We start from the raw sequence: 25,066 nt of genomic DNA, 5'->3' as shown, positions 1-25,066 counted from the left end.
CGCGCCCACACACATGCGCGCACACAAACACATACACCGGCACACGCACACAGTATTTATACTAAAGATGTTTGCTTGTTGTTTTGTTAACGCAAGTACGCTAAAACTAATGGGCTTGAGTATGGCACAAACTAATAAGGGTTATAGTACTCCACTTCAGCTATCTTCCACCGTTCTGTTGCCTAACCTCAACACTAATGGAGCAAAGGTTACTGGAGAGTCGCGAGACTAGGTCGACAAATCATCCTCCTGCAGCAGTTCGTGCGACGTACTGACGGTAACCGTCGGAGCAACCATGGCGGTTGGTATCATGGCGACGATCTGCTGCACGGTACCATCGATCGGTATTGGATGGCAGGAGGGTGCAAAGACGGGTTCGAGCAAGGGCGCAACTAGTACGGCTGGTGGATGCTGCTGCAGTTGCTGTGATGCAGCACGTCGTCAGGTCATGATGTTGTTGCCGAAGTAGTTCAGATTGAAGTCATCGAACAGTATATCGTCGTCCTGGCCGGTAGCGGACGGGATGTTGATACCGAGCTCAGCCGGATCGAGTGCCACCGACCGCAATCCACACTCCTGCACAATTTCCTCCTTCGGCACCGGGTTCAGGTAGTCGGCAATGTTATACTCCGCTGTGCGCAAAATAAAAAAAGAGACCAAAAAGCAATGTTAAATTGCGATGGCTGACATCCGACGCGAAGATACGGTCACCTACCAGAATCTAGCATCTCGTACGTCTGGATCGTTTGCGTTGGACGATCGATCTGTATATCCCCTCCACGTCGCAACCCGTTAAACGTGTCGTCGTCCGGATGCTTGATCTCTTCCGTTCTGGTGGTCACCTTAAACTGCGCACTGGTGATGATGTCCGCGTACAACGTTTGCGCCTCATGGTACGTGGCGGTAATTTGCTGCTGCGGATGATGGTGATGGTGCTGCTGTTGATGCTGTTGATGTTGCTGCTGTTGCTGCTGGGACTGCATCGCATGAGACAGATGTTGACGGTGCGGTTCAGGTGCACCGGGATTTAACGTCTCCAGACACTGCAAATGGAAAGGGTTTATGTAGAGAATTACAGAATGTGCGCGCTTAAGAATGTGATTTGTTTAAGAATCTCATAAAGGGTGTTTTGTATGAGCCTTGAAATTTCTGACATTATTCTAACAAGTTAATGATTAGAGACTAAAAGGATGATATAATCCTTATATCCAGAGGAGTTTTGCTGAGAATAAAGATGATGAAGATTTAAAAGTAGTACAACAGACGACGGCGAAGATCTTGAAGATAGTATAGAAGTTTTGATGCTGAAGTTCTCAAGATAATCAAGAGTTCTGGGTTATATTGATGGAGATTGGTGAAAAAGAAGAACTTGACCGTAGTATAGGAGTAAAGCATACTGAAGTTCTTAAGATGGGCAAGAGTTCTGGGCTATATTGATGAAGGACGTCATATCTCTTGCCATTATTAAGCAGCGGGTGTGTAAAAGAGAGCACAGTGGATGGAATACTAGACTACTTCAGTGGTCTAGAGTCAGTGGCGAGAGACTACTACAGTGGTAACGCTTACCTGATTCACCGGCGAGCCTGTGGTAGGAGATTTTGGCACATACTGTGCCAAACTAGCTGTCGCAGCCGCCACCTCCGCATCCGTCATCGTGTCGCTCGTACCAACCTCACGCATACGCGCATTCGCCTCCATCTTGAAAAACCATTCAAAGCGTTGCTTTTTCTGTGTGCGGCAAGTGGGGAAGATATGCGAACTGTACCATGGGACCCGTGGGACGTAACGGTTACGGTATACTTACATGCTCCCAGGCAAGAAAATTATCCTCCGAATTGCGACTAGAGATTGTCCATAGGTGGCCGGAACCGTGCGACGATTTGCGACCCTTGCGGAAGTGTGGATTTATCGACAGGTTATGGCGGACCGAGTTTTTCCAACGGTCGTCATGCGATTTGTAGTACGGGAAGTGATCACTACGTTGTGCGGCACGTGTTGCACGTGTGGAAAAGATACACGGATATAAAAGAGAGAGAGAAAGCAAAAATCTATTAAAAAAGAGTTCAATATAGGTGACCGGAAACAGTCACCCCCGCCGGTTAAGGTACGTTATGCGCGGTCCCTGTATGTTACGGTGTTCCTGTCAACTGTCGCGTTTGGTGGGGAGGGAGGGGAGGAGGGTGAAGATTTTCCTTTTGGCGGGGGGAGTTCGGAAAAAACATATGATACTAAATTAAACTTCCAGCGTGATGCGAATCGGTGAACCGTGGTGAACCGTAGGGTGTGCTACCCCAACGCACTGGTGTGTCGCTGGATGAGAGATGGGTCATCGTACAACGCCGTGAAACTGATTACACGGTTCAATGGGTTTTTCACCGTAAGCGATATACCATTTCACAAGTTAGCGAGCGCCGCGGTTATTAGGATGCCAACCAGCGCACTGTTTTACCGACCCCTAACCTCTCGGTTTAATTACGCTCTTTCAGGCTCAATGTCAGTAAACGCACCTGCGTCACGCCGAAGGGTAGCCTTATGCCATTTTCGGTTTGACATGAGCCACACACACACAGACACACACCCACATAAACACATAAACTGCTACTGATGACGGTGCAGTGAATTAATCACTTTAGGTGTTGCGTGCAACTGCAGCCATTGGAGAGATACAGAGTGTGAGTGAGGCGACCAGTACTCCACAGCGGAATGGTTTGTAATATCGCTTCTATAGGAACTGTCAGATTTTGACAGCTGTGTAGTGTAAACATTAGTAAATCATTTGAAACTGTCACAGTTGATTTGTGGCGACCAGGCGAAAATGGCGGAGTTGTTGAAGAAAGCTTGCGATTATAAACGCTATTACATAATTGAAATCTTGGTGCAGTATTGTACTCTCCATTTGCAAAAGGATTCATTCTGAGCATTCTGCCACAAGCTCCAGCTAAAAGATACTTTTTTTTGAGGTTAGGTTTGGGAGTTTTTTGTCTTTTGGTCTTTGCATTGCGTCTCCACTGCTCATCGCTTATGTATAGAGTCAGTTTGTACCCGAGCCACTACTATTGCTGCCACTATCTCCAACAGTCACCACTAATACCACATCAGCACGCCAAGAAAAAAAGAAAGGCACATTTCATTCTACTTTCTTCACCTTGCTTTAACCTCCTTGCTGGTTGGGGGAAGTTTTTTTCTCTACGTAACTTTTGATCCTTTTCTCCCCCGCTACTCTCGCTTCTGCTCCGGCTGCCCTCCACCATCTCCATTAAAGCAGGCTTCCCTCATTCCAGCCGAGCTTTCTTACGCTTGGCGAATGTATTCGTCCTGCTCTCGCTGACGAGAGTTCCTTTTCCGTACCGTGGCGCCATTCTTCGATAAGATTGGCACATCCTCCCGGGGAACCTTGCTCCACTCCGTTTGACATTTGCACTGAACGGCCCGTCGGTGGTTTGCCTGATTTGTGTGTGTGTGTGTGTGTGTGTTTCTAGCTGTTGTTGTCTATTTCGGTTTTGGGGCTTGTTCGCATTTTGGGTGTAGTGCTGGTGATGTAGTGCTCGCCCGATTGCGGGCCAACTTTCAACGCGGGCTGTAGCGGACCACGTGCTCTTCCCCCAACCGCTTCTACGTTCCCGGAATTCCCCCTCATCAGACCTTGATGACAGTTCCAGTTGGTTCTAGTCATCGGCACAGTTCCACCACCAGAAGAAGCATTCATCCAACGACGCAAAGAAGCAAAACAAAACTCCACGGGTAAAAGTTGTGGAGTTGAAGCAGGGCGAAACAGTAGGGCCATTTTCTTTTTGTGCCCCGTCATGTCCATTATGGCATTCGACTACAGTGGTTCGTGGTCCGTGCGCTCAGTGCTGGAAGGGGCAAAGTTTTTGGGCAAACACAGCGACAATTTTGCTCCAAATCTTGGACCCTTTCCACTATCGGAGCGTTCGGACCGCGTCCGTGCACCTCGCTCGCTCCCTTGCGCTGTCGCATTATGGCGTGTGCTTGTGGGTGTGGGTGTGTGCAGGGGTTTATAATCGATCAGATCGATTTTTCGCCAAACTATGCATCTTCAACAATTGCTTGCTTGTTGGTCTATTGGTGGACGTTGTGCAATGTCATGAAGTTGGACTTTTGCTACAAGCAGCGTTAGTAGGAATTGCACTTCATCTTATTCCATTTTCTACGAGCAACAACTTGGAGGTTTTGTTTCTTCTGCTAACTCGCAATACGGTGTTAACATTACTCGCCGAGTATTGGCCATTGGTGGCCGAAGGTTTGAAATCGTATAAGAGACATTGATTTTCCCTATCACACCATGGCGGCAGTAGTATACCGATGGTAGTATAGAGATCCATCAGTTGCTATAAAAAATGGCCGCCTAGACTAGCTATCTGGGCTGTATCTATATGGAACGATCTTAAACTGAAGATAAGAATAATAGTTTCCCTAAGTAAGGTGAAACACTTTTAGAATCGTTCCAATATTTGGCTTTCCCTTACCACAAATAGTGGTGTCTTCGTGTCCGACATTTTGTCTAGTGCTACATCAAGCCGGAGGTCTATAAATCTTCTTGCAAACCGGCGTCCCGCAAAGCTCCCCACCCTAAACTCTGCTCGGTACGGTCATAAATAGCCGAATAAATCATACGCCTTGTAAAAGGAGCTCCATCCCATCCAACCACCGTCGATTCTGTCCAGCAGGAGCAGAGATCCACAGTGTAACACCGGCAAACTTCCCGTGTTGTAATGCACATAGCCTTAGCTTTTGCCACCCGAAAGCAGCGAGCAGGCGATTTTCCGTGTGCAGTTTTTGTAATGAAGTCCTTACACCCCTACGCAACGGTGCTTCCGTTGCAGTTGTGAGGTTGCGGATTTGCGTCGGTGTTCGGTTCACCCGCCACGACACCGCAACGAACGGTGTGGCGGAGGGTGCAAAAGCGAAAATGAAAAATGGAATGACAGCGTTATAAATCAGGCACCACGATTGACGTTGATGGCTTAACGGTTTGGGCTTTGCAGCGACAGCGGACACAGCGCGATGGGTTACGGATTATAGCAGGCCTTTTGCTGTGGTACTGGATGGCTCTTAGCCACAATGTAGTTGAAACCGTCCTTTGTCCTTTGTCCGGGGGCATGTACCGATGGGACGGATCGCAATCGCACTGGAGTAGGACATGTAAGCTGTTCAGCGGCGAAGAATTGCAGCATGAACGCTTGGCTATTATGCAGACGGTACGCCCGATAGGGCGCAACTCCGACCAACTTCAGGTGCAATCATCTGCCCAAGCGTGTCCCCGGGCGGTGGTTTGGAACATTCTTCCTTACCGGACCTGTCGGAAGCGGGTAGTTGTGCAGCGGGTAGGTGTGCACCTTATGGATTGCATATTGGTTGAGTCTGCACCAGATTCGGAAGCCAATCAACCGGAAAACGTTCGACTCGTTTCGCGTCACATGAAGGAATGGAAGACACGCGGCAGAAACGCGCAGGAGTGTGGAGGTAGTATAATAGAAAAATAATGTGCACAGTGCTCCCTCGTCCACAGATAGGGGGTATCTGCACCCTTCCCACACGTTCGTCAGCGCATCGAAGAAGGTCCGTGAACGAACAGGTGACATGCGATCGGAGCCCCACATATAAGTCCCATATTTCACGGGGCCATAGAGAGGTCCTGCCGGGGGTGGCACCCTTCGCGAATAGATAGATGGGCCACTCCTCTAAATTCTCGGTACCGGCTGCAGGTTATTTCGGTATAATATTTTTCCTCGTTTTCCTTTCCTTTTTTTTTGTCCGAGGGTGAACCAAGAATATTTCCTTATTCACCTTCCCAACTGTTCATTCAGGTGGCATCAGGGGTTCGTGTGCAAAGTAGCGATAAAATGGAAATTGACCTGAGACTATCTGTGTCTCCTCACCCCAGCACTATTGCCCCGGTTGCGGTTGTCACTCACGGTACCGTTTTCGGCCCGTTTGTCTTCAGTTCGGGGACCAAAAACAGGGAGTAACTTTTTCACGGTAAGGGTGGTTTTCTGCTGCCTGTAGCTTATTGGGACGGTACAGGAAATTGAGCGTTTCGTGCGATGGTGGGGCGCTGAGGACAACATCACACGGCAAGTGGATCGTTTCGATTCGATTTATGATCGATTGAACTTGAAACCGTTGCATCTGGTGCGGAAGGAGCGTCATTAAGCTTGGAGACACACGCATGTTTTAAGTTTTGTTGGGTAATTAATTTCAGCTGCAAGTAACGTTGTTCTGAGGGAAATGGAGTGCTTCCTGACAATAGATTTTTTTCACTGCTTTATCTGACGTTTACCGATTTACTCTTACTACATCTGCTAGTAACCCTGCCCAAAGCGTCGTATCTGTCACACAGGAAGCTAGTGGATGTAAGATGATTAATGCATTCCACCAACACAGTTACTACGTCCTACGGTGACTCGCTAATGGCTACCATTTTTCATCACCCACGCCCACACACATACACACCAGCTACCCCGCATCCCTCGGTAGCTCGTTCAAAGTAAATTTGTCACCATTGGCTAACGAATGGTGGTAGTGCGGGTGATGTCCCTGCGGTGTGCGGCACCATGCGCACACACGGCACGGTAGCAAAACTGTCATAATATGATAGTACGCTTTATGCATTCGCCTTCCTTCTACACGGTGTGGTGCGAATAGCAATAAAACGCTTACACAGGCAGGCCGTGACACGGTTTTGTGATCAGATAGGTCCTCTTCCGTTCGATCTGATTGCATGTGGATGGTATGCGGATTGCGTGATGCTTGCGGTATACTAATTGTCACTTGCTATAAGAAGTGCTATAAAATACTGTTCACTTTCTTATACTCTTGTTTTATAACAACAAAAAAGCGCATAACAATGACTTAGTTTTCTGCACACAAAACGTTCCCTCCTAATCTTTATCGTAACATAACAAAAAACATAAAATAATAAGAAATAAATATACAACCGCAGTAGCGAGTGTCAAACCCGGTACAGCAGCAAATAGAGTACGCTATGTCACACAACAACAACAACAACAGGAAGGGGGCGAAAAAGAAAATGGAAAATTGGTCCCCTCATGTTGGTTGGCATAAGATAGGCAAAACGTACATTTCACCATTGAGGGGTGAATATCCGGTCCGGGAGAAACAAAATGGATCTTACGGGAGCGCATCGTTTCTACTTCTTTTTTTTATTCGTTTCTTCTTTTACATCGAGCGTCCACCAAAACACACCAATAAACGGGGGGCACCGCACGCGTACATCAGCATTTGCAAAAAGGGTATGAAAGGGCACCCGTGTGTTGGGCAGCGAAGGGTGTTGTGGGTAGCTTGTGCTGCGTGTTTTGTTTTCCGTTCCATTCGGGTTGGTGTTTGGAAGGACGTTCGCAGACCTGCGCACAACGTGCTCACCAACGGAACGGAACTTCCCGCAACTTCACGGGAAGGAGGGCTAAACGGGGCACAAGTAACAAGAACGAAAAACCACAATACAGAACAGACTGACGGTGGTGCACGGGCACTGGTTGATGGTCCAGTGTGGTTGGCACTGTCCAGTGACCAATCATGAGCCAGCTTGACCATTAGGCAAACAGCGTTGAGTAGGTGTTGTCCTTTTACAATGTGCGTAGTACCCCAAAAACAGAGCTCGAATACTTCTTCTTAATGATGAAACGAAGACATTTTGTAGCAACTGTTTGAATGTCGCAAGGATACGGGACGCATAAAACGATGACGCTACGGTCACTAGCCGCCATCTTTAAAACGATGCTTTCGACACTTTTCAGAGGGTTAGAGAGCCCATGAAGCAAGTGTTTTTCAGGCAATGTTTACCTGTTTGTGTTTACCAATGTCTAGTTAGTGGTGAAGTTGCCTTGCCGTTTGTAAATATTAGACTTTGCCGGTAAGAACTCCCCGGATCCGTAAACAAACCGCCATAGAATGCATTCTCAAACACAAGGGGCCCATACTTACGAGATCCACTGGTAGATAGCTGCAACAGTTAGATCACCCTGCTCCTCCAGTGCGTACTCTATCAGCTCCGTGTAGGTGAATGGCGGTTTCTTCGGTCTAGGTACGAAACCAAAAAAAGACAAACATCCGGATGAGTTGTCGGAATTGGTCTAATCGTTCAAAAACACTTACGACTTGCCGTTACTGCTTTCGATCGTAACATTTTCGCCCACATTCAAATCACCTTCCTCGATGGCGACGGTGCCGGAGTCACCGCCGAGACTGCTGCTACCACCAGCACCGGCCCCATCCGGGTTGGCACCCGTCCCGGTACCGGCGGCAAATGCTTTCGAGCGCTGCTTCCGGTTGGACCGCGGCGATAGGTTCGGGATGTCGTCGAGCTTGAAGTTGAGCAACCATGACAGGTTCTTGCAGTCTTCTGGAGTGTCTGGAGTTTGCGATGCTGGAATAGACGAGATAATAAACAGGGAGTTACAACAAATAAAGGGTGTTAGAATTCATATTTCCCCTCCATTCCGAGAATGTCCTGTTGACGCCATCCATCCATCTGCTTGATTGCTTCAATTTCATCACCTTTCGTGCCGCATGTGCCAACAACATTGGTGAACCTGGTTCAATTGGAACAATTTTACGCGCCACTGCCCACTGGGAGCTTCGGCGATGCGTGAAACCCTAGCTTGGTCCGGGTACCTTGGACAAATGCAATACAACAAACTAAGCCGTGAACACACGCGACATGCACGCATCGTTATTGCTGCCTGTGTTTGCATCTATTGTTTACCCAAAATCAATTTCCGGCTCTGGAACGTACGTTTTCTTCTTTGTGGAGCTTAGACACCACTCAACTAATGAATGTCCCAAGAAAAACATAGAACTCTTCAGGAGATCAGGATATTCGGGAATTAGTGAGATGCTTACCTAAGCGTTCGGGAGTCTTCATGCCGTTTGTGAGCGCCAGTCCAGCACTGGCCGGTTCGTTGCGGCGCGGACTATTGCCGTCGGTGGACCGACACGGTTCGCCCGAATTCGACCAGTTGCTGGCCGAACTCTGATTGTTGGTGCCATCGTACGGGCTGCTGTTGTCACCACCGCCGTACTGCTGCTGTTGGTTCACTTCTTGATTGTTGCGATGGCTGTGCACATGTTCGGCATTCGCAGAGGATGTGTTTGGCGCTGGTGGTGGAGGAGGAGGTGGAGGCGGAGGAGGCGGTGGAGGTCGGGGCGACGACGGAGAGGTTATCGATTGTTGCTGAGGTTGATGGTGTGTATGCATGGGCTGTACCGCGTGCTGGGCATGGAGCAACGGCTGGTGGTGGTGATGATGGTGATGCTGCTGCTGCTGTTGCTGATGATGGTGGTGTGAGGTAAGATGCGGGTGTTGCTGCTGATGATGGTGATGTTGGTGATGTTGTTGATGGCTGTTCTGTTGATGTTGTTGTTGCTGCTGTAGTTGCTGCTGCTGATGATGATGATGCTCGGTACTCACTATCGAGTAGCGATGGTGATGGACGTTGGTAGGTATGGTCGAGGCAGACGACCCCTTCCGGTCCAGATCGAGCAGCTCGGCCGTGCTGGTCCAGGTGGAGGAGCTGATATCGGTCAGCACGATGCCGTTCGTCTGGTGCACCACATCGCTCACAACCGGTGCCAACACGGCCGAGGTTAGGTGATGCTCACTGATCGGTATGATCTCCGTGCCTTCCCCACCGGTGTCAATCCCACCCGGCACGTCGTAAATGTACGTCGCCAGCTGGTGGTGATGCTGGTCATGCGCATCACCCAACGAGTTTGCTGGATTGTTGTTGTTCGTATCGTTCGGTCCAATCACGTAGAACTGCCCAATGCCGGACACACCCTGGAAGGCCTGCCCGAAGGCAGGGAACTCGTGCAGTTCCACGCCGATCCCACCGCCGGTATCGATATCCTTCCGCTGTTTCGTCACCAGCGGTCCATTGGAGACGGCGTCCGGCAGGGTGCCGTACGGTGCCACCGTTACCGAGACGGGAAAGTGATCTTCCAGCTCGGAGATGGGAAGTTTGCGCTTGAGGGAGCCTCGCCCGGACGTGGGACTGTGAAGATTTGCTTCCAGCGTAATCGTATCGATTGGTGTGACGACGCTGTAATGTTGGTGCTGCTGTTGCTGTTGTTGCTGCTGTTGCTGGAGGTGGTCTGGGCTATTGCTGAGGGTGGTGAGCAGTGGAGGAATCGTCACGGACGACCCACCACAGTTGGGAGCCACATACAGCGAGCTCGAACGCTGCATTCTACAGCAGTCCTGGAGTGTTGAACTCTGTCTCACAATATCACCGAGAAGATACTACTACTAGAAATAGCAATAGAGATACTATTTCTACTACGACTAGCACTATTTCACAACACACTGCCGAGGTGTGGAGGTTGAATCTGTAGTGAAGTGGAGTGCACACGCTGCAATATATTGTACCAGTATCTTAAACACCAATAGTCCAATAGTATGCCAAGACGTTCGCTTGACCAGCTACATCGTACTAAATAGACCACACCGCACCATTACTCAATTCCAAGATGGCGTCCAAACGGCACAGCTTTGCATATCTTTTTTTCTTTCGGCGGGGTTTTTTTCCGATGCTACTCCGCGTTTTACATTCAAGGCTGACGGCCGGCTGTACTGAAACTGAAGGCCCCCAAAATCGAACCTTACAGTAGCGCGATAGCCGAACGGGTATGCCAAACACTTTTAACCGTGCGACGCAATTTACTCTCCCCGAAAAAGAGACAGCAGCTCACCGCTCCGCACACTGTTCCCACACGCTTCCCAGCTTTTACTCCTTTCGGCTGTTGGTTTTTTTTTTAGTTTAATACGTCCCGATAACCTGAGATTACACTGAGATTACACCTAAACCTGTTCGAGCACGATTCGAATGTGCAGCACCACCACTGGGCGCTAGAGTGTATACGGTACACTCTCGCACGGTCCGGAGGATTCGCTCGGCGTTAGCGCACGGTCCTGCCGGTGGTGCTCTCGCAGAGAATAGGCCCTCTGTTCGTTTGGGGGTACGGTTCTGTACCCATCCGCTTCCTTCGTACGGCCGAAGAACACTGCCGGAAACGCAAGCGCATGCCGCTCGATGAAGCTGTGGGTAAATAAGGTCCTAGACCGCTTCGTCCTTTTGGGCCTTCTCCCCCCCCCTCCCTCCCCGCCGGTGCATAACCCTCGGCCCCTCGGTGTCGGGCTCTATCAATATAGCAAATCGGTCGGTCGGGACCCAACCGTCGTACCGTCTCGCTTCCACCGCCGGGGTGGGGTGGTGGTCCCGCTTCATCCGATACGTGCCATGGGTTCACCTTCGTACACTAGCTGTCCACCTTTTTTCTCCTACCCTTCCGGCTTCCACCCCCGATGGATGTACCTTGCATGGAAACGGGGAAATACCGTGCACATAAACATAAGCGAAACAAAAACAGCAAAACACGAAACACTTTGACAGAATTTAACTCTGTGGAGGTGCACTCCTTCCCTGCTGTTGGTTGGTTCGTGGCACGGTTGTCCGATGTCGATGTCCTGGGTCTGGTGAACCGTGACGATGTGACTGCGTTTCGGAGCCGTTTTTTTTGCCCTTGCCGAGGCACCGAATCGGTAATCGGTTGCGCATGAAAGAGCGAGCAGTCCTGCTGATGCGTGATGGGGGCAAGCGGAACACGCGAAACGGAATCGGCATCGGTTCGAAAAGGAACACGGACTCCCCTTAATTTCAATGGACAATAATGCTTCTGGCAGCTTGCTACACATGAAGGAACAGGCAAAGAACAACGGGTGCACGAGAGGGCAAAGAAATGGATGAGGTTACGTGAAGGTGAAACCGACGGGTTTGTGAACTATAGCGTAAAATAAGGGCTAAAGCCAAAACATTCCTTAAAATAAATGCCTTCCTTTCGTCATCTTCCCAACATGCTAAGAATCTGAAGATGTACATCGATTCCGGCGAAAGACTCCAGGTTCGTGGTAGTACATTCTTAACATACCCAGCAGCAGCACTATTCTTCCCGTATCTGCGTTACCATCGTACGTCAAATGAACAGTGACACGTCGTGTATATGGAAGGGCAATCGGGAAATAGCTGGAATTGTTTTGGTACGGCGTGCGTGTAATGATGGCGAAAGCTACATAAGGCCAACAGCCACAAACTGGAAACTGTTACAATGCACGCAATCTGGCAAGAAAGTTCTTTATACCCTTTAGACGGTGTAATGTACCCCCGAAACGGTATATAAAGACAAATTGCTTTCGACGCGCGGAACGTAAAGCACTGATAAGGGCTGATGATTACAATCATGACAGCAGGCGTATCTTGCGTACTTAGGAGCTATCCCCGTCGAGCAGAAAGTAACAATTAATGTCATCACCGTGTGGAACAGCTTAACAAATGCTGGAATAGTGCGGAGAGCCTTTTGCGTTTTTAGTAAACTTCGTTTATTTAACAAACGCCTACACCGCGTTAGTCATCCACCTGCCAGTGGTCGAACGTCTGCAGCTTCGTGTACAACCACTTCCCCGGGCTGTTGGTGGCCTGGAGCTGACGCGCACCGTACAGCCGATAGTCGTCAGTAAGTTCGCCCATCTCGACGCCACACTGCAGTAGCTGTGCGAGCAGTTCGAGGCTACGTGCCGTCGGTCGGTCCTGGTCGAAGTTCCCAAGGAAGGCCACACCGATCGATTTGTCGTTGTAGCCCCGCAGGTGTGCACCCGTCCGATGCCAACCGATACCCTCGTATATGTTGCCCGTGCCGATCATAAAGCTGGGGAGCGTGAAAGTGCGAGAGAGAAGAGAGAAGAAAGCGAGATAACCGATTAGAACGAAACGAAGTGAGCGATGCGGAAAAGAGTAGTATGTTAGGGATGTCGAATTCTGTAGTGTAACGCATGCTTTAGATTATAGCAAATACTGAGGTAGTGAGTGCCTCCGCGAGGTACTCAGTTGGAGTATAAAATAAGTGTCAATTAGTGAGCGCGCTCTCTCTCTCTCTCTTCACGTACGTCGTGGGATAAACATCGAATTGTATCGATGCCAGGCAATAAACGGTAGTAAAGAAGACGATACATTTATAACAAGTACCAGGCAGGTAGTAGTACTCTCTAATATGAGTGCGGCTCAAACTATTTTCGGGATCAACAAACACAAGAATGAAGCGAAATATTCTCACTTGTAACCGATGTCACTCCAGCGGTTCTGGGTCTGGTGGAAGGTTTGTATGTTCCGCACCATCTCCTTGCAGGTCGGCACGGTGGTACAGCGTTCGCCCGTCGTGTGATGCACGATGACGTTCGCAACCGGTTTCAGCTGGTACGTGACGTTGCTCGATTTGGCCGCTCCCCACTGGGCCCGCTTCACCATGGTCGGACACACTGGTTCCAGTGCGGTGGCACCATCCTCATCCTGTCCCATCACCACTGTGTTATGTGAAGTATTGAGTAGAGCCAAGTGCAAACACTACGGTCGCTAAAATACATCCTTCCGCGTACGTACCATTGGACGGAGAAAGCAAGCCGCACAGTACAAACAGGTATGGTAAGATGACCCGGCACACCATCATTCTTTCGGTGGTTTGTTAAACGTTACTTTGCTAATGTTATTGCTTTGTTTTAGCTACACCGACAACATGCTCTTATCGCCCGGAACGTCACGCACTATCTAATCGTTTGGATTTGTATGTAAACACAATCGCAGAACGCTGACCGTAAGGTCAAACTGTGGGGAACGTCGGTTTTGGACCTGTTCTGGAGCGGACAGCAATGGCAACACTGGGACCGATTTGTTTATTTCCCGACCGTCGCACATTCCGTTTGCGAGTGAATCAAGCGTGGCGTTACCAAGGCGTACGTTTGTGTAGGTGCGATGTTCTACCAGAATCTTATTTCTTCGATCCGCTTTAGTGCCATCGTTCTTTGTACACCGGATCGGCTAGAAAGAGCAGGAAATGCAAACACGTTATACGAAGCGAACTTAACGTGGTGATTCCCCTGGCGCTGGTGGATTAAAAAGGAATTTCCAAGTGATTTTTTTTTCCTGATTTTGGATCGAGCAGCATTTGCGTACTCGGTGCGGTTTTGGAAGGGCATGGTGGAACTTGAGGCGGTTCCAATGATGTTCAAGATGGGTTCCGCCACCTGTGGGAACCGTAGTGCGCATGTGCTAGAAGGAATGCACAACATGGCGTTGTTATTAATGGTAATTGTACCAATAATTAGCGAAAGTTTGTAGCATTTACTTTGTTATTGTATCTTAAGCTGGGTTAATAGGTATCAGCAAGGTAGGTTAATTAAATTTGTCCAGTAATTAGCTAGTTAGCGAAAGTTAAAACTCAATCATTAGCCTGAATTCCTTTGACAGAGATGATTGTGCAGCTCGATTGTATTTACTAAATAAATATTGAGGATTATTGAGCTGATGAGCAAGTTTTTACAGGCAAGACCTAGTAGGTTCTTACTCCCAGTAGAGGAAGAAAAAGTTTGTCCAGCTAGGATTGAGCCATCAAAATGATTATTAACAAGACAAAATAAAAACAAGAGCCACAAGCAAGATAACAGCCCTGCAAAGAAAAATTATTGTATTCAGATAATTGAAATATAGAATATGTTATTGAGATAAATTATATTCAATATTTTGATATTCGGATATTCAGATGTTAAGATGCGCTTAAGATATTAAAGTCTATTTGCCATAGACCTTGAACCCCCAATTGAGAGGAGAATTGCTGGGGAAGGTATGGATTCATGCAAATTGTTGGGATCTTCATGTCTTGGAACTTCAAACTACCAGTTAAAATCCTAGTTTTTGGAGTTCCACATGGACAATGGAGACAGCGCCAAATCTGAGAACCTAGATGACCGTCATAGTCCACCGTGGAAGAGTTCCATGTCTATTCCCCATTGTTCTGAACAAATCATGCGAGTCCAACAATTTCGCAATGAAATTCAAAAACCATGAACGTCGTTGTTCCAGCAAATGACATAATTTCGGCAAGTACTCCTCCTCGTATGCATACATCCGCGCAGGCCTTTCGCAAACACACATTCCCTTTTAGTATGTGAGTTGCATAATCTGCCCCGGGGTTAACCGCACCGGGTTTCGATATCAAGCGCATCTTATCTATGCGCCTCCCGTTCGCCATTTTGCTGCGACGGTTAAACGCGTAAAGCATGCTTCACACGCTCCCAATTAGCATACGGTGCACCGTACTATTTACATCCCAGCCGCGCAACCGCCATTGTTGCCCACGGTGACTTTAACGCGTGACTTAAGGCGTCATAAACGAAACCGCTCGCCCCTCGGTTGCTTCTGCACCCTTCTGGGCGGTGTTTTTTTTTCGATCACGCAGAGTGTGTTGGTCTTCTGCACGACAGCATCATCCCGCTGCGATTGGCGAGATTCCCGCACAATCATAATAGGGCATCGTTGGCAAACCGCACCGCAGCACTGCGATAAAGTCACGCGAACGAAGATACCAGGAAGATGGTGTTCACGTTTTCGATCAGCGCACGAGCAACGCCAGACATCGGTGGCGGTGAAGAAATGTTTTCGATTAACGACGCTCGGTGGTGGTGGCCCGGGTTGGGGAGTTGAACTCGTTTCGGGAAGAGTCTGAATGGTGCGAAGCCTCCGTGGATCTTCTGCTCAGCGCTAACACGTCAGGTGTGAGATGCGGCACCCAAACCGGAGCATTCATTCAACCAGCGCAGACGAATGGAAAACACTGCCCTCAGCAACGCCCTTCGCCCATTCCAGTGGCCACCGACGAGGCAGTGCAACATGCGGGCGCTCAAGACGATCATTAGCGAGTGCAGCCGGGGTGCACTATTGTTTTTCCGTATCACTTGATCTGTACACCCGTTTGTCAAAAGCCCTTCATTGATGTGCGCTAGCAAAACACCCCACACCCCCCATCATTTGGTGCAACGCCACCACATCCAGCACCAACAGTTTCGGAAGGTAGAAGGAGGAGGTGAATGTGCATACACATGATTGCGAAAAAAAAGGGAAAATGGAAAGGGTTGCAAAAGCACCCACACACATGGGACGGATGAGTGATGGAGGAAAAATATAATAAAAATTAGATGCGCCTGGGGACATGGCACAGTGGGACATCGCAAAATCAGAACCAGCAAGTGGATGTATAACTTTATTATTATAACCACACATCTGAACGTCAAGATGAAAACGAGCAACATGTACATTCCACTTTTTCAAAGATGAATGAATAAAAAAAATTAAATTTATCATTAATTCGAAACATTTAAAATGCTGTTTAATGAAGGATTTCCCTTCACACTATGGGGACTTCAACGAATGAAAAGAGACGAAGAATGCTGAACGCTTCATTCAACTAACTATTGTGGTTTTACGTGGAAAACTTTATTGTCTTTCTAGAAGGAGCGTATTCTTGGGATTTAGAATAAATCTTAGATTCTTAATAATATAATATTCTGTCAAAAAGTCTGAGGATAATTTTTCTCAATGTGTTTTATATGATATTTATTGTTTTATTAGTTATTTTATTTGGTTTCAATATTATTTGTTTTTATTTATGTTAAATCTCAAAAATGCGCTCCATTTAGAAGGGCTATAAGAATCAGAACCAATCGCTCGGATAGATTTCATACAATATTTTAGCATTAAGAACTTTTAATTTATGTGTTAAAATACGGCATTACCGTCTTAATATAAATTAAATAAAAACTTTTAATTTATTCATTGTGGAATACATTGCAGTTGCTATTATGACGTTTGCTTTAATGAAATTGTTATAATTTCTTTTCTATTAACAAAAAAAATATGTTTTTTGCTTTAAATGTACTCTTCTTATCCCACTGTGCATGGAGAGCATTGGTTTCCAATGGTTTGGGGTTACGAAGGTAAGGAAGAAAGTGATATTATTGGTAGGCGTCCTTTCGCTTTGGGCGTTTTTCGTACTACTAGCTGCTCTTTCTGGAATATTGTGCATCTTCTGTGATTTTCCAACACCAGACAGCAATTCGCAAGCTACACTACATCTGTCTGACACTTTGCCCACATTCTTGGACACTCTGAATACAGCGGCCATTACCATTATCAGCGTTTCCTTCAGTTAGTTTGAACCATTTCCACAGCCGAAGTGCAGTGATTGCAATGCAATGCAATTTTTATTTACCTTTTCTTTTTCCCCATTTCCTTTCCCCCAATTAATCCACCCTCCCATCGGCACATAATCAGCATGCGCACCGTTTGCCATTGTCGATCCGTTGTCGTGTGTTGCTTCAAGCCGCAGCTGAGCTTTAAGGGTTGGCCAAGGTTTGCCAACACTCGCCGGGCCAAAAGGGACACCGTTTGCAAAGGGTTTTGCAAATTGGTAGCTTTTAAGCATCTTCGCGAAAAGAAGAAAAAAAAGCGCGCCCACACACACACACACACATACACAGAAATGGGTATGGTAAGAGGGAATGTGTAGATTTAGTAGATGCAGGGGCGGATCGGCAAGGTGCATTATCCGGAGCATCAACGAATAACGCGAGCGCAACACGATCCGGCGGTGTCGCGCGGGGATGTGCAAATGTTGCTGTGGCAAGAGCCGCACATACTAGCAAGGGGAAGGGATGGGGACCGAGCACACAGCGTGCCCAGATCGAATGCTTGCAAAACTTTTAACCATTGTTTTAGATATAAAACGAATCCTATACGCTTCACGCTTGCTTAGTGCATGGTGGCCATTCTGGCAGTAAACATCGTTACAGCTAGCGAAGAAGCAAAGACTAATGCGCAGAGAGATATTGGTGAAAAATAAAACAGAGAACTTGTTACTTGGTGTACTTGTGCCGTAAACGAAACGAAACCGTGAGACGCTGTGTGGATAGACCATTTGGAGGTGTTTGGTTTTAGTTTTTGGTCTAATAGTAAACACCAATAGTAGAAGTCAAATTCTCCGTTTGTGATCCTACGAGTGAAGACTACAGGTGGAGACGGTTGGGGCTAGTGATACAGCTGTTTGGCCACAATATGGTGCCCGCACGTGCAGTGATCGTTACATGCCTCATTTTCTTGGTGAGCTTGCACATTCGAATCTATCAACTGCATCCCATCAACACTGTCCCGGAAAAGGTTCCTCAATCAATTGTGGATGTGGAATGAACTAGGCGAACTGTTACAACAGTATGTGCGAAGCAGTTGATTTGGACATACTGTAAATAAGGCAACTCTTTGATGGTATCTCCGAACCACTCTATTGCCGCAAGTGTTCAACACCTTGTTTACTGCATTTTGAAGTTGTTTCGAACATCTACATGTCAACTGCATGTCATTCGTAAAGGGAAGAACTACAGCTCAGTGTTCTAGTTCAAGAAGAAAGTTTGTTAAATAGAGATCCACAAAAATAACCCAAAAATATCGACTTCAATGTTGGTTCATTTAAATAAAAAAATCTCCAAGAATTCCAAGACCATTCTTTTCGGAAGAAGAGATACACACGGAAGAGACGTCACTAGATTACGCTCTATTTACTTGGTTTAGGAATTCTTTTTGGAGAAAAGCACTAGGTTTTTATCGCAAAGTTTGAAGACATTGTGCTACTCAAGGTTTGAGACACTTTAGATAAGTTTTAAGACATAATTTCGACAATTTGAGGCTCTTTTCGCGCATATTCTGCACACGAGTTTCTTATCTTCCCTATTATATCACCTGATGTTTGTTCAATGATGTCTACTCCCACGCACTCGTTTAGCAATTGGGCAATCTAGCTGCTCGTCCAGAACCGCCTATACTTGGTCCGTCCTCTGGTTCGCTTGATAGTGGTAATGGTCTGAGCACCAGTCCCGGTGGCCCGGGTGGTTCGATCGGTTACAGCTATGGTCCACCCCCACCATCGCCGTCCATCACCATTAACAGCTACGGTTCGGCCACCTCCGAGTACGGACCACCGACGCAGGCCCCCATCATACACAAGCACGTGTACGTGCATGTACCACCACCGGAACCGGAGTACGTCACTACCAGGTAAGAGGTTCGGAATCCCACCACATGCTCATCCTCACGTGTCTTAGTTGCCCGATAATAATGCCCTAATATTAATGAGAGTTCGTTGAGATGACTCTATTTAATGCAACGCTGAAGAAGTTTCTGGAGCAACCATATCCCACGCCTTCCATAGGTTAAATCAACTTTATGGAGATGTTGCGTAGATCCTTCTTGTACGTCACCTGCGGAGTCGCATCTTCTTCGCCTGAGTGGCTGTTTTCATTGTTTGCCGTCCGTGATGGATGACTCGAGTGGTCCAGAGCCGGTTCGTACCGTGCGATTATGGGACGCAATTAAACGCTCGGAACTCCCACGGCTCGGTGGAGGACACGGATCCGTGCGTTGGCCTGTTCCCAACGACTGATTTCACTTTCATTTCCAAGTGTCCGCTTCGATGAGCGCCCGAAAGCGTCGGGGCGTTGGTTACGCAACATCTGAGGGTCCTCCTCCCTCCAGGGGCACGTTGACCTTTTAAGGAAGTGAAGAAGGCTCCGGTGAGTTCTTCACCGCAAAAGCTTTCGTTTTGCTTTCTGCTGTGAGGCTTTCGTATTTTATTAACACGCCCTGGTAGATTTGGGTGGAGGATGAGCATCAAGCTGAGCACCTTGCTGTAACTTGTGTTGCGTCTCTTTCTCTACGCCGCCGAGCAGGAAACCGGTCGTGGTGCCGCCGCCCCAGAAACATTACAAAATAGTGTTCATAAAGGCACCGTCCCCGCCGACGCCCGCCCCACCAGTGCTGCCCCCGATCCAACAAAACGAAGAGAAAACGCTCGTGTACGTGCTGGTGAAGAAACAGGACGAACCGGAAGAGATCGTCATACCGACGATTGCGCCGACGCCACCCTCCAAGCCGGAAGTGTACTTCATCCGCTACAAAACACAGGTAGAGTAGGAGTCGAACAGCCGCACAATGTTATATCCTTACCCACCCACCCCTAATTCCATCCATTTTGTAGCGATCATCGGCCGAGCACGGGAGTAATGGCGGTGGACCATATCCGGAGAGTGGCGGACCAACGCCACCCACCGAGTACGGTGCACCGCCAGTACCGAGCCAAAGCCCCAGCAACAGTTACGGTGTACCGCTATAGGTACATCCTGAGCGAATACCTCTACCGGAAGTATCTCCAGCTGTACGGTTTGCAAGATCCGAAGATCCGTGATGAAGACCAACACCTGTCAACAATCGGATAATATAACGAGAAATGAAACAAAAGATGTTTGGTTTGTTTTTTTTTGTTTTGAAAATCTCTAACTTCTCTTCACTATTTATTTGCTCTCCTTTTCGGCCTCTCTCTCTCTCCCTCTCTCTCTCTCTCGCTTTATCTCTTCCTTGAGTGAGATGTGCATTTATTGGCGTACTTACAACTATCCGAATAACATAAACAAAACGAGAAGTAAAAAAACAAAATGAAAAAATTAGAGAAACAAAGTGGTTATCGTTTCCTATCTGCTCCTGATCCTTGTTATTTGGGTCCATGGTTTGGTTCCAAACTAATGGGGAGGAACGGGAAGTGTTTTCCGACTGCCCAAAAATCTAGCTGCTGCATCACGAAAATCACGTCCGAATAGGAAATTGAAAGGAAGAAGGAGAAACATAAACAGAACAAGAAGATGAAGCAGAAAAAAAGATGGCTGCGTAGCAAAAACACAGAGGGAGACGATAAATAATTTAACCGAGTATTAATTAGCTACGTTTGTTTCGTTTCGTTTGTGTTGAGCATTTCGCACACATTTCCGGAATCGTCGACGCCTCCATCGCGTTGTTCGGTGGCAGCATGCGAGTCAGCCGCCAGCTATGTACGCGCACGTGTTGCCCGTGCGTATTTGTTGCGTTTGTGTTTCCTTCTTACATGCTAAAAAAAAATTTGTCACCGCTACATTTTGTTTGTTTTTTTTTGTTTGTTTTCTCTCCTAAGCGTTACCGTATTTGTGTGTGCGTTGTTTGTTTTTTTTTTTATGTTCACACTTTTTCTTTTCGTTTTTGCACCTTCTGCCGTTTCGTTTTTAGTTGTGTTTTGTTTTGTTTTTTTTTGCGTTATGTTTCGTGGGTTTTTGTTTTAGAAAATTGTACTAACTAAGCTCGTGCACGAGATGCACAAGTGCGTGGAAAGAAAAGACAAAATGGAGACAGTAGCTCGAGAATTAATTAATGATGGAAGGAATGACGTTTGTTCGAGCATTCGCTCGATCGCTCTTTAGGGGTTGCCGTGTGTGGCTTTTACGCTGCTTAATGGTAGCCACCATGGTGATGTCCGGGTGCGCCGTATTGCTGAGCGGGAAGATCTGCGGAAAAGTATGACAAGAAGCGAAGGGGACAACATGAACAATCGCGAAACCAAATGGATAAATGTTAGCAAACAATTAGCTTGGAAAGAAAGTAGAAAAGGGAAACGTGTTAAAGTAAACAGATGCCATCTCACTGTCCACCTAGTGAGACATTTGGTTGTTTGACCCAGACCTGAGGAAGTGTTTGGTTTTAGAAGTGCTTTGGTGCCAAGTATTGTTTTTCAAATGATTTTCTTTTCTACATCAGCAACATGTTTGATATCGGATACCACGCTAAGATGATGCATTTGAAAGAAATAAAAACAAATAAATCGAAAAAAACACACAACAACTACCAAAACAGGAAACTAATCAAACACATGTGAAAGCCGGAAGTGTAAACATTCCAAATCTCTTCCACCCGGACCGGGGACAATCGATGATCGGGTGGAATGTTTAAAAATTCCGCCTCATAAATAATTCATTCGTCCGTGGTTCGAACTCCGATTGTGATGCGATTCGAAATTAATGAGAGAAATGAATAGCTAAATAAGTGGACATTCAACTGGTGAAGATAATATCGACAAAACAAAAAATGAAAGAAAACAAAATCAAAGAACAAACACATCTAAGCGTGTGATAAAATAAAACCATACACAAGCACACACAGAAAGCTGGATGCTTGGATGCTGGATCAAGCAGGATGCGAACGCAGGAGAACAGCAACGAAAGGGAAAGCAGAACAACGCAAACAAACCCCTCTCTTTCATGCCCGCCACCTAATTAATCCTCCCGCCCAGGATGAAAGTGCAAATCTGGTTGCGTAGAAACTTACCCCCCAAAACAAAACAAATACCAACGCACCAGCTCGTTATCGGACGCGACACTGATGTGGGTGTGTGAAGCGTGCGTGGAGCATCGTGTTTAGAGTGCTCGTTAGGAGAGGAGCGCAAAAGAAAAAAAGAAATCTCACTAAGCAGCGGAACGGCTGCCAAGCACATATACCGCATATGCAAATACACACTCGATGACCAATGACCGTGAAGTGCGTGAGGGTATATAGGTGTCGTTATTAAGTGTGACACACGCAACGTAGACTGTGTGTCACCGTAAATGATCGTGCGTGGTGGGAAGTGGTGTCGGATTGGAAATGAAGTGAAATATTGATAAACTGACAGTTTGACAGGCAAGCGGATGGAGACGCACGCTTGTCAGCTGCGTGCCGGTACCAAAGGTACAGGCCGCCAAAGGGTACGGACACCGGAGCGAAGCGCCTATCGATCGTCAAGTGAAAGTTTTTTAAAAAAACTCCCTCTCTTTGGGGATTTTTGTGTTTTTTCGACACTCATTGTCCTTCGACCAGTTTGGCTTTTTGTTCGGCATTCGGTTTGTTGATGGCGTGTGTGATACAAATGAGAAGAAATCGGATTCAATCCAACTGGGAAGCAGTTGAAGGGGAGGGGAGATTCGAGGGATGCTGTGGCAGAGTTGAGAACGAGTTTCGTTAGGAGTTGGGGGTTAATGGCTTTCCGAGTTCCAGGAATTTGAGAGCATCTGTGTATCTGTCGATGTCTTCTTCACCACAGACGAGTTCCCACAGCAGAGTTCCTAAATTTCGCACCAGAACAAATGAAAACATCAACTGAGCTTAGCTCGGCCAACATCACAGAGCATTTCCCGCCGTTAACGGGTTCGCATTGTTCGAAAACATGTGTGCGATTGGCTATTGATACCTCGGGGATGTCTTCCGTTTATAGCTTAGCCCCGTTAGAGAGGACATAAATTAATTTATGTTCTCTTCTTCACGTTAAAATGCTTGTCTCGTGGGGAGAGCGAAGGTAGTTATTTTCTCAGAAGTCGTCAAGCACTTCTTCACATCTTCAGGAAAAAAAGGCAAAGCCCAGCTCAACGCAACCGAGAATAGAAGAAGATGGAACAAAACGAGCAATCAAATGTGTTTTGCTGTGTTGCTTTGTGCATGTTCCGCCCCTGAGTCTCGTTCGTTCTTGGAGGCTCTCTCGCAACGTCCAGAATGCAACGGTACACACGGTGGCTGAGGTCCACTTTCACCTTCCATCAGAGCCCTTCGAAAATGAAACCGAAAGCACAGCCTGAAGCACAAAGCACTTGGTTTGGAGCGTTGCGGAGGAAGAGTTCGTTGACTTCGAATTCTGAGCTGCTAATCGTTTTTGTGCGGCGTACTTACTTGAGACACCCGAATGGGCAACGCCCGACGAGGACGCGGAGGCACCGCCGCTGGACGAGAGCAGACCGAGTCCGAGACCGGCATCGGCCTGAGCGGAGCCGGCCGAGCTGACGCCAAGACCGACCGGGGCCTGCACCTCCTCGGTGTTGGTCTTGTACTTGATGAAGTACACCTCCGGCTTGCTCGGTTTGCTGACGGACGGTGCGGGCAGGCTGATGTCGTTGAGCGCTTCCGGCTTCTTCACCAGAACGTAGACGATCGTCTTCTCCTCCGTCTGGGACTGCTGGAGGGCGAGCTGGGCGGCGGACGGCTGTACGTGCGGTGTCTTGATGAAGATGATCTTATAGTGCTTCTGGCGCAGTCCGGGTGCAACGATCTGCTGCTGGAACGACTGTTCCGGCTCCGGCGGCGGCACGTGCACGTAGATGTGCTTCTGGACGATCTGCTGCTGGGGAGCTGCGGATGTCGCAGAAGAGAAGGAACGTTTATTGTAAAAGGGGGTTGGGGTTGCGAGCAATGGTTCGAATTGGTGCAAACGTACCGAGGAACGAGGCCGAATTCGACTGGCTGAAGGCGTTGGCGTTGGCATTGGAGAAGGCGGAACCGGAGAACCCAGTGTTGACACCACCAACCGCTAGCGCGTCGGAGAACGCACCACTGCCTGTTGCGGACACGGCCGCACCGGACGATTGGAACGTTTGTCCGAATGCCGTGTTCTGGACAGGCTGCGCATAGTTATACCCACCGTGACCACCGTGACCACCGTGGTGCTGGTGGTGCTGATGGTACCCACCGACCGGCGGTTCCGGACGTGCCACTACAAACGCCACACAGGCAAGCACCTGTCAAGCGGTGCGGGATTTGATGGAAGAGAACGTATGGAAAGAGAACAGAAACAAAGAACAAGAACAATTACGAACGGGTAATGGAGCGGGCTTTAGGATCTGCCATAGGTGATGGTGATCACCGCCAGCTCCCCGGAGTCATTCCTGGTGCGCGTCCGAAACAGAATCCAACCCGTGCGGAGGGCCAGTGAAAATTGATTGAAGAAGTTGACAAGCAAAGGTCAGTTGCATATTGAGGGACGGCAAAGAATTCACCATCCCCCGATTGGTGTATGGTCGCACTACATTTGCACTAGCCGGGCACTGCGGGTTATTCTTCTGCTGCGGCGCAAATGTCGCCAGAATTTCCAAGAATTTCCAAGAATTTCCACACACTTGAGCGCACCACGGGATAACACGCGCTTATCGCATCATAACACACCAACCACTTACCACTAAAACTTTCATGGTTGCTCTCGGTTGGAAGCGGTAAACCACACGTTATAAACAACACTGGGGGATGCACTAAACGAGGACGGCACGGCCGATAAACGTGTACGAGTTCGCTACGCACAAAAGATGGACGGTTGGGACTGCGGGTTATTGGCTGCGCCGATGTGAGCTGCGTACTGCTCGGGCTGTCTGTGATGATCGGATATTGTGTACGGTCCGCTTAAATATAGTCATCTTCCCCCACCGCCAGCAACCAGCGCGGCCAGCGCGGTTTCTTCGTCCTGGTCCGGGGCGGTTCGGTTGGCAGTGGTCGTTGTTTTCTTCTAC

At 47.9% G+C, this 25,066-nt stretch overlaps 4 protein-coding genes across 4 annotated transcripts; 1 reads left to right on the top strand and 3 right to left on the bottom strand.

Annotated features, from left to right (window-relative positions):
• Positions 1-441: 441 nt before the first annotated feature.
• On the bottom strand, positions 442-10,228 carry LOC128307275 (transcription factor mef2A-like). The gene is made up of 7 exons (XM_053045038.1): positions 8,884-10,228; positions 8,137-8,407; positions 7,966-8,061; positions 1,805-1,976; positions 1,567-1,728; positions 716-1,043; positions 442-632 (listed from the first exon to the last, which is right to left on the bottom strand). The coding sequence occupies exons 1-7, from the start codon at positions 10,226-10,228 to the stop codon at positions 442-444; spliced, it is 2,565 nt and encodes an 854-aa protein (XP_052900998.1).
• A 2,191-nt stretch (positions 10,229-12,419) lies between these two features.
• Positions 12,420-13,612, bottom strand: LOC128307085 (peptidoglycan-recognition protein 2-like). The gene is made up of 3 exons (XM_053044806.1): positions 13,470-13,612; positions 13,147-13,393; positions 12,420-12,741 (listed from the first exon to the last, which is right to left on the bottom strand). The coding sequence occupies exons 1-3, from the start codon at positions 13,534-13,536 to the stop codon at positions 12,441-12,443; spliced, it is 615 nt and encodes a 204-aa protein (XP_052900766.1). The 5' UTR covers positions 13,537-13,612; the 3' UTR covers positions 12,420-12,440.
• A 3,788-nt stretch (positions 13,613-17,400) lies between these two features.
• Positions 17,401-20,079, top strand: LOC128306531 (uncharacterized). Its single transcript, XM_053044065.1, has 4 exons — positions 17,401-17,409; positions 18,694-18,965; positions 19,637-19,871; positions 19,945-20,079. Exons 1-4 carry the CDS (start codon positions 17,401-17,403, stop codon positions 20,077-20,079), a joined length of 651 nt encoding a protein of 216 aa, XP_052900025.1.
• A 1,139-nt stretch (positions 20,080-21,218) lies between these two features.
• LOC128307114 (uncharacterized) lies at positions 21,219-24,754 on the bottom strand. Its single transcript, XM_053044843.1, has 4 exons — positions 24,740-24,754; positions 24,004-24,304; positions 23,463-23,918; positions 21,219-21,274 (listed from the first exon to the last, which is right to left on the bottom strand). The coding sequence occupies exons 1-4, from the start codon at positions 24,752-24,754 to the stop codon at positions 21,219-21,221; spliced, it is 828 nt and encodes a 275-aa protein (XP_052900803.1).
• Between the last annotated feature and the right edge of the window lie 312 nt (positions 24,755-25,066).

This window comes from Anopheles moucheti, chromosome X, assembly GCF_943734755.1.
Source record: "Anopheles moucheti chromosome X, idAnoMoucSN_F20_07, whole genome shotgun sequence".
NCBI classification, from domain to species: domain Eukaryota; kingdom Metazoa; phylum Arthropoda; class Insecta; order Diptera; family Culicidae; genus Anopheles; species Anopheles moucheti.
Note: the sequence above shows the minus strand (reverse complement) of the source record. Positions and strands in the feature narration are given on the sequence as shown.

Coding starts and splice junctions, on each gene's coding strand:
- LOC128306531 (XM_053044065.1), top strand. Junction 18,966..19,636: donor CCGGAGTACGTCACTACCAG/GTAAGAGGTTCG, acceptor GCCGCCGAGCAG/GAAACCGGTCGTGGTGCCGC. Junction 19,872..19,944: donor TCATCCGCTACAAAACACAG/GTAGAGTAGGAG, acceptor TCCATTTTGTAG/CGATCATCGGCCGAGCACGG.
- LOC128307114 (XM_053044843.1), bottom strand. Junction 23,919..24,003: donor GAATTCGGCCTCGTTCCTCG/GTACGTTTGCAC, acceptor CGACATCCGCAG/CTCCCCAGCAGCAGATCGTC. Junction 21,275..23,462: donor TGCCCATTCGGGTGTCTCAA/GTAAGTACGCCG, acceptor ACTTTTCCGCAG/ATCTTCCCGCTCAGCAATAC.
- LOC128307275 (XM_053045038.1), bottom strand. CDS start 10,228: ATGCAGCGTTCGAGCTCGCTGTATGTGGCTCCCAACTGTGGTGGGTCG. Junction 8,062..8,136: donor GAAAGCAGTAACGGCAAGTC/GTAAGTGTTTTT, acceptor TTTCGTACCTAG/ACCGAAGAAACCGCCATTCA. Junction 633..715: donor GTACGAGATGCTAGATTCTG/GTAGGTGACCGT, acceptor TTTTGCGCACAG/CGGAGTATAACATTGCCGAC.
- LOC128307085 (XM_053044806.1), bottom strand. CDS start 13,536: ATGATGGTGTGCCGGGTCATCTTACCATACCTGTTTGTACTGTGCGGC. Junction 13,394..13,469: donor CTTGCTTTCTCCGTCCAATG/GTACGTACGCGG, acceptor CACATAACACAG/TGGTGATGGGACAGGATGAG. Junction 12,742..13,146: donor TGGAGTGACATCGGTTACAA/GTGAGAATATTT, acceptor CACGCTCCCCAG/CTTTATGATCGGCACGGGCA.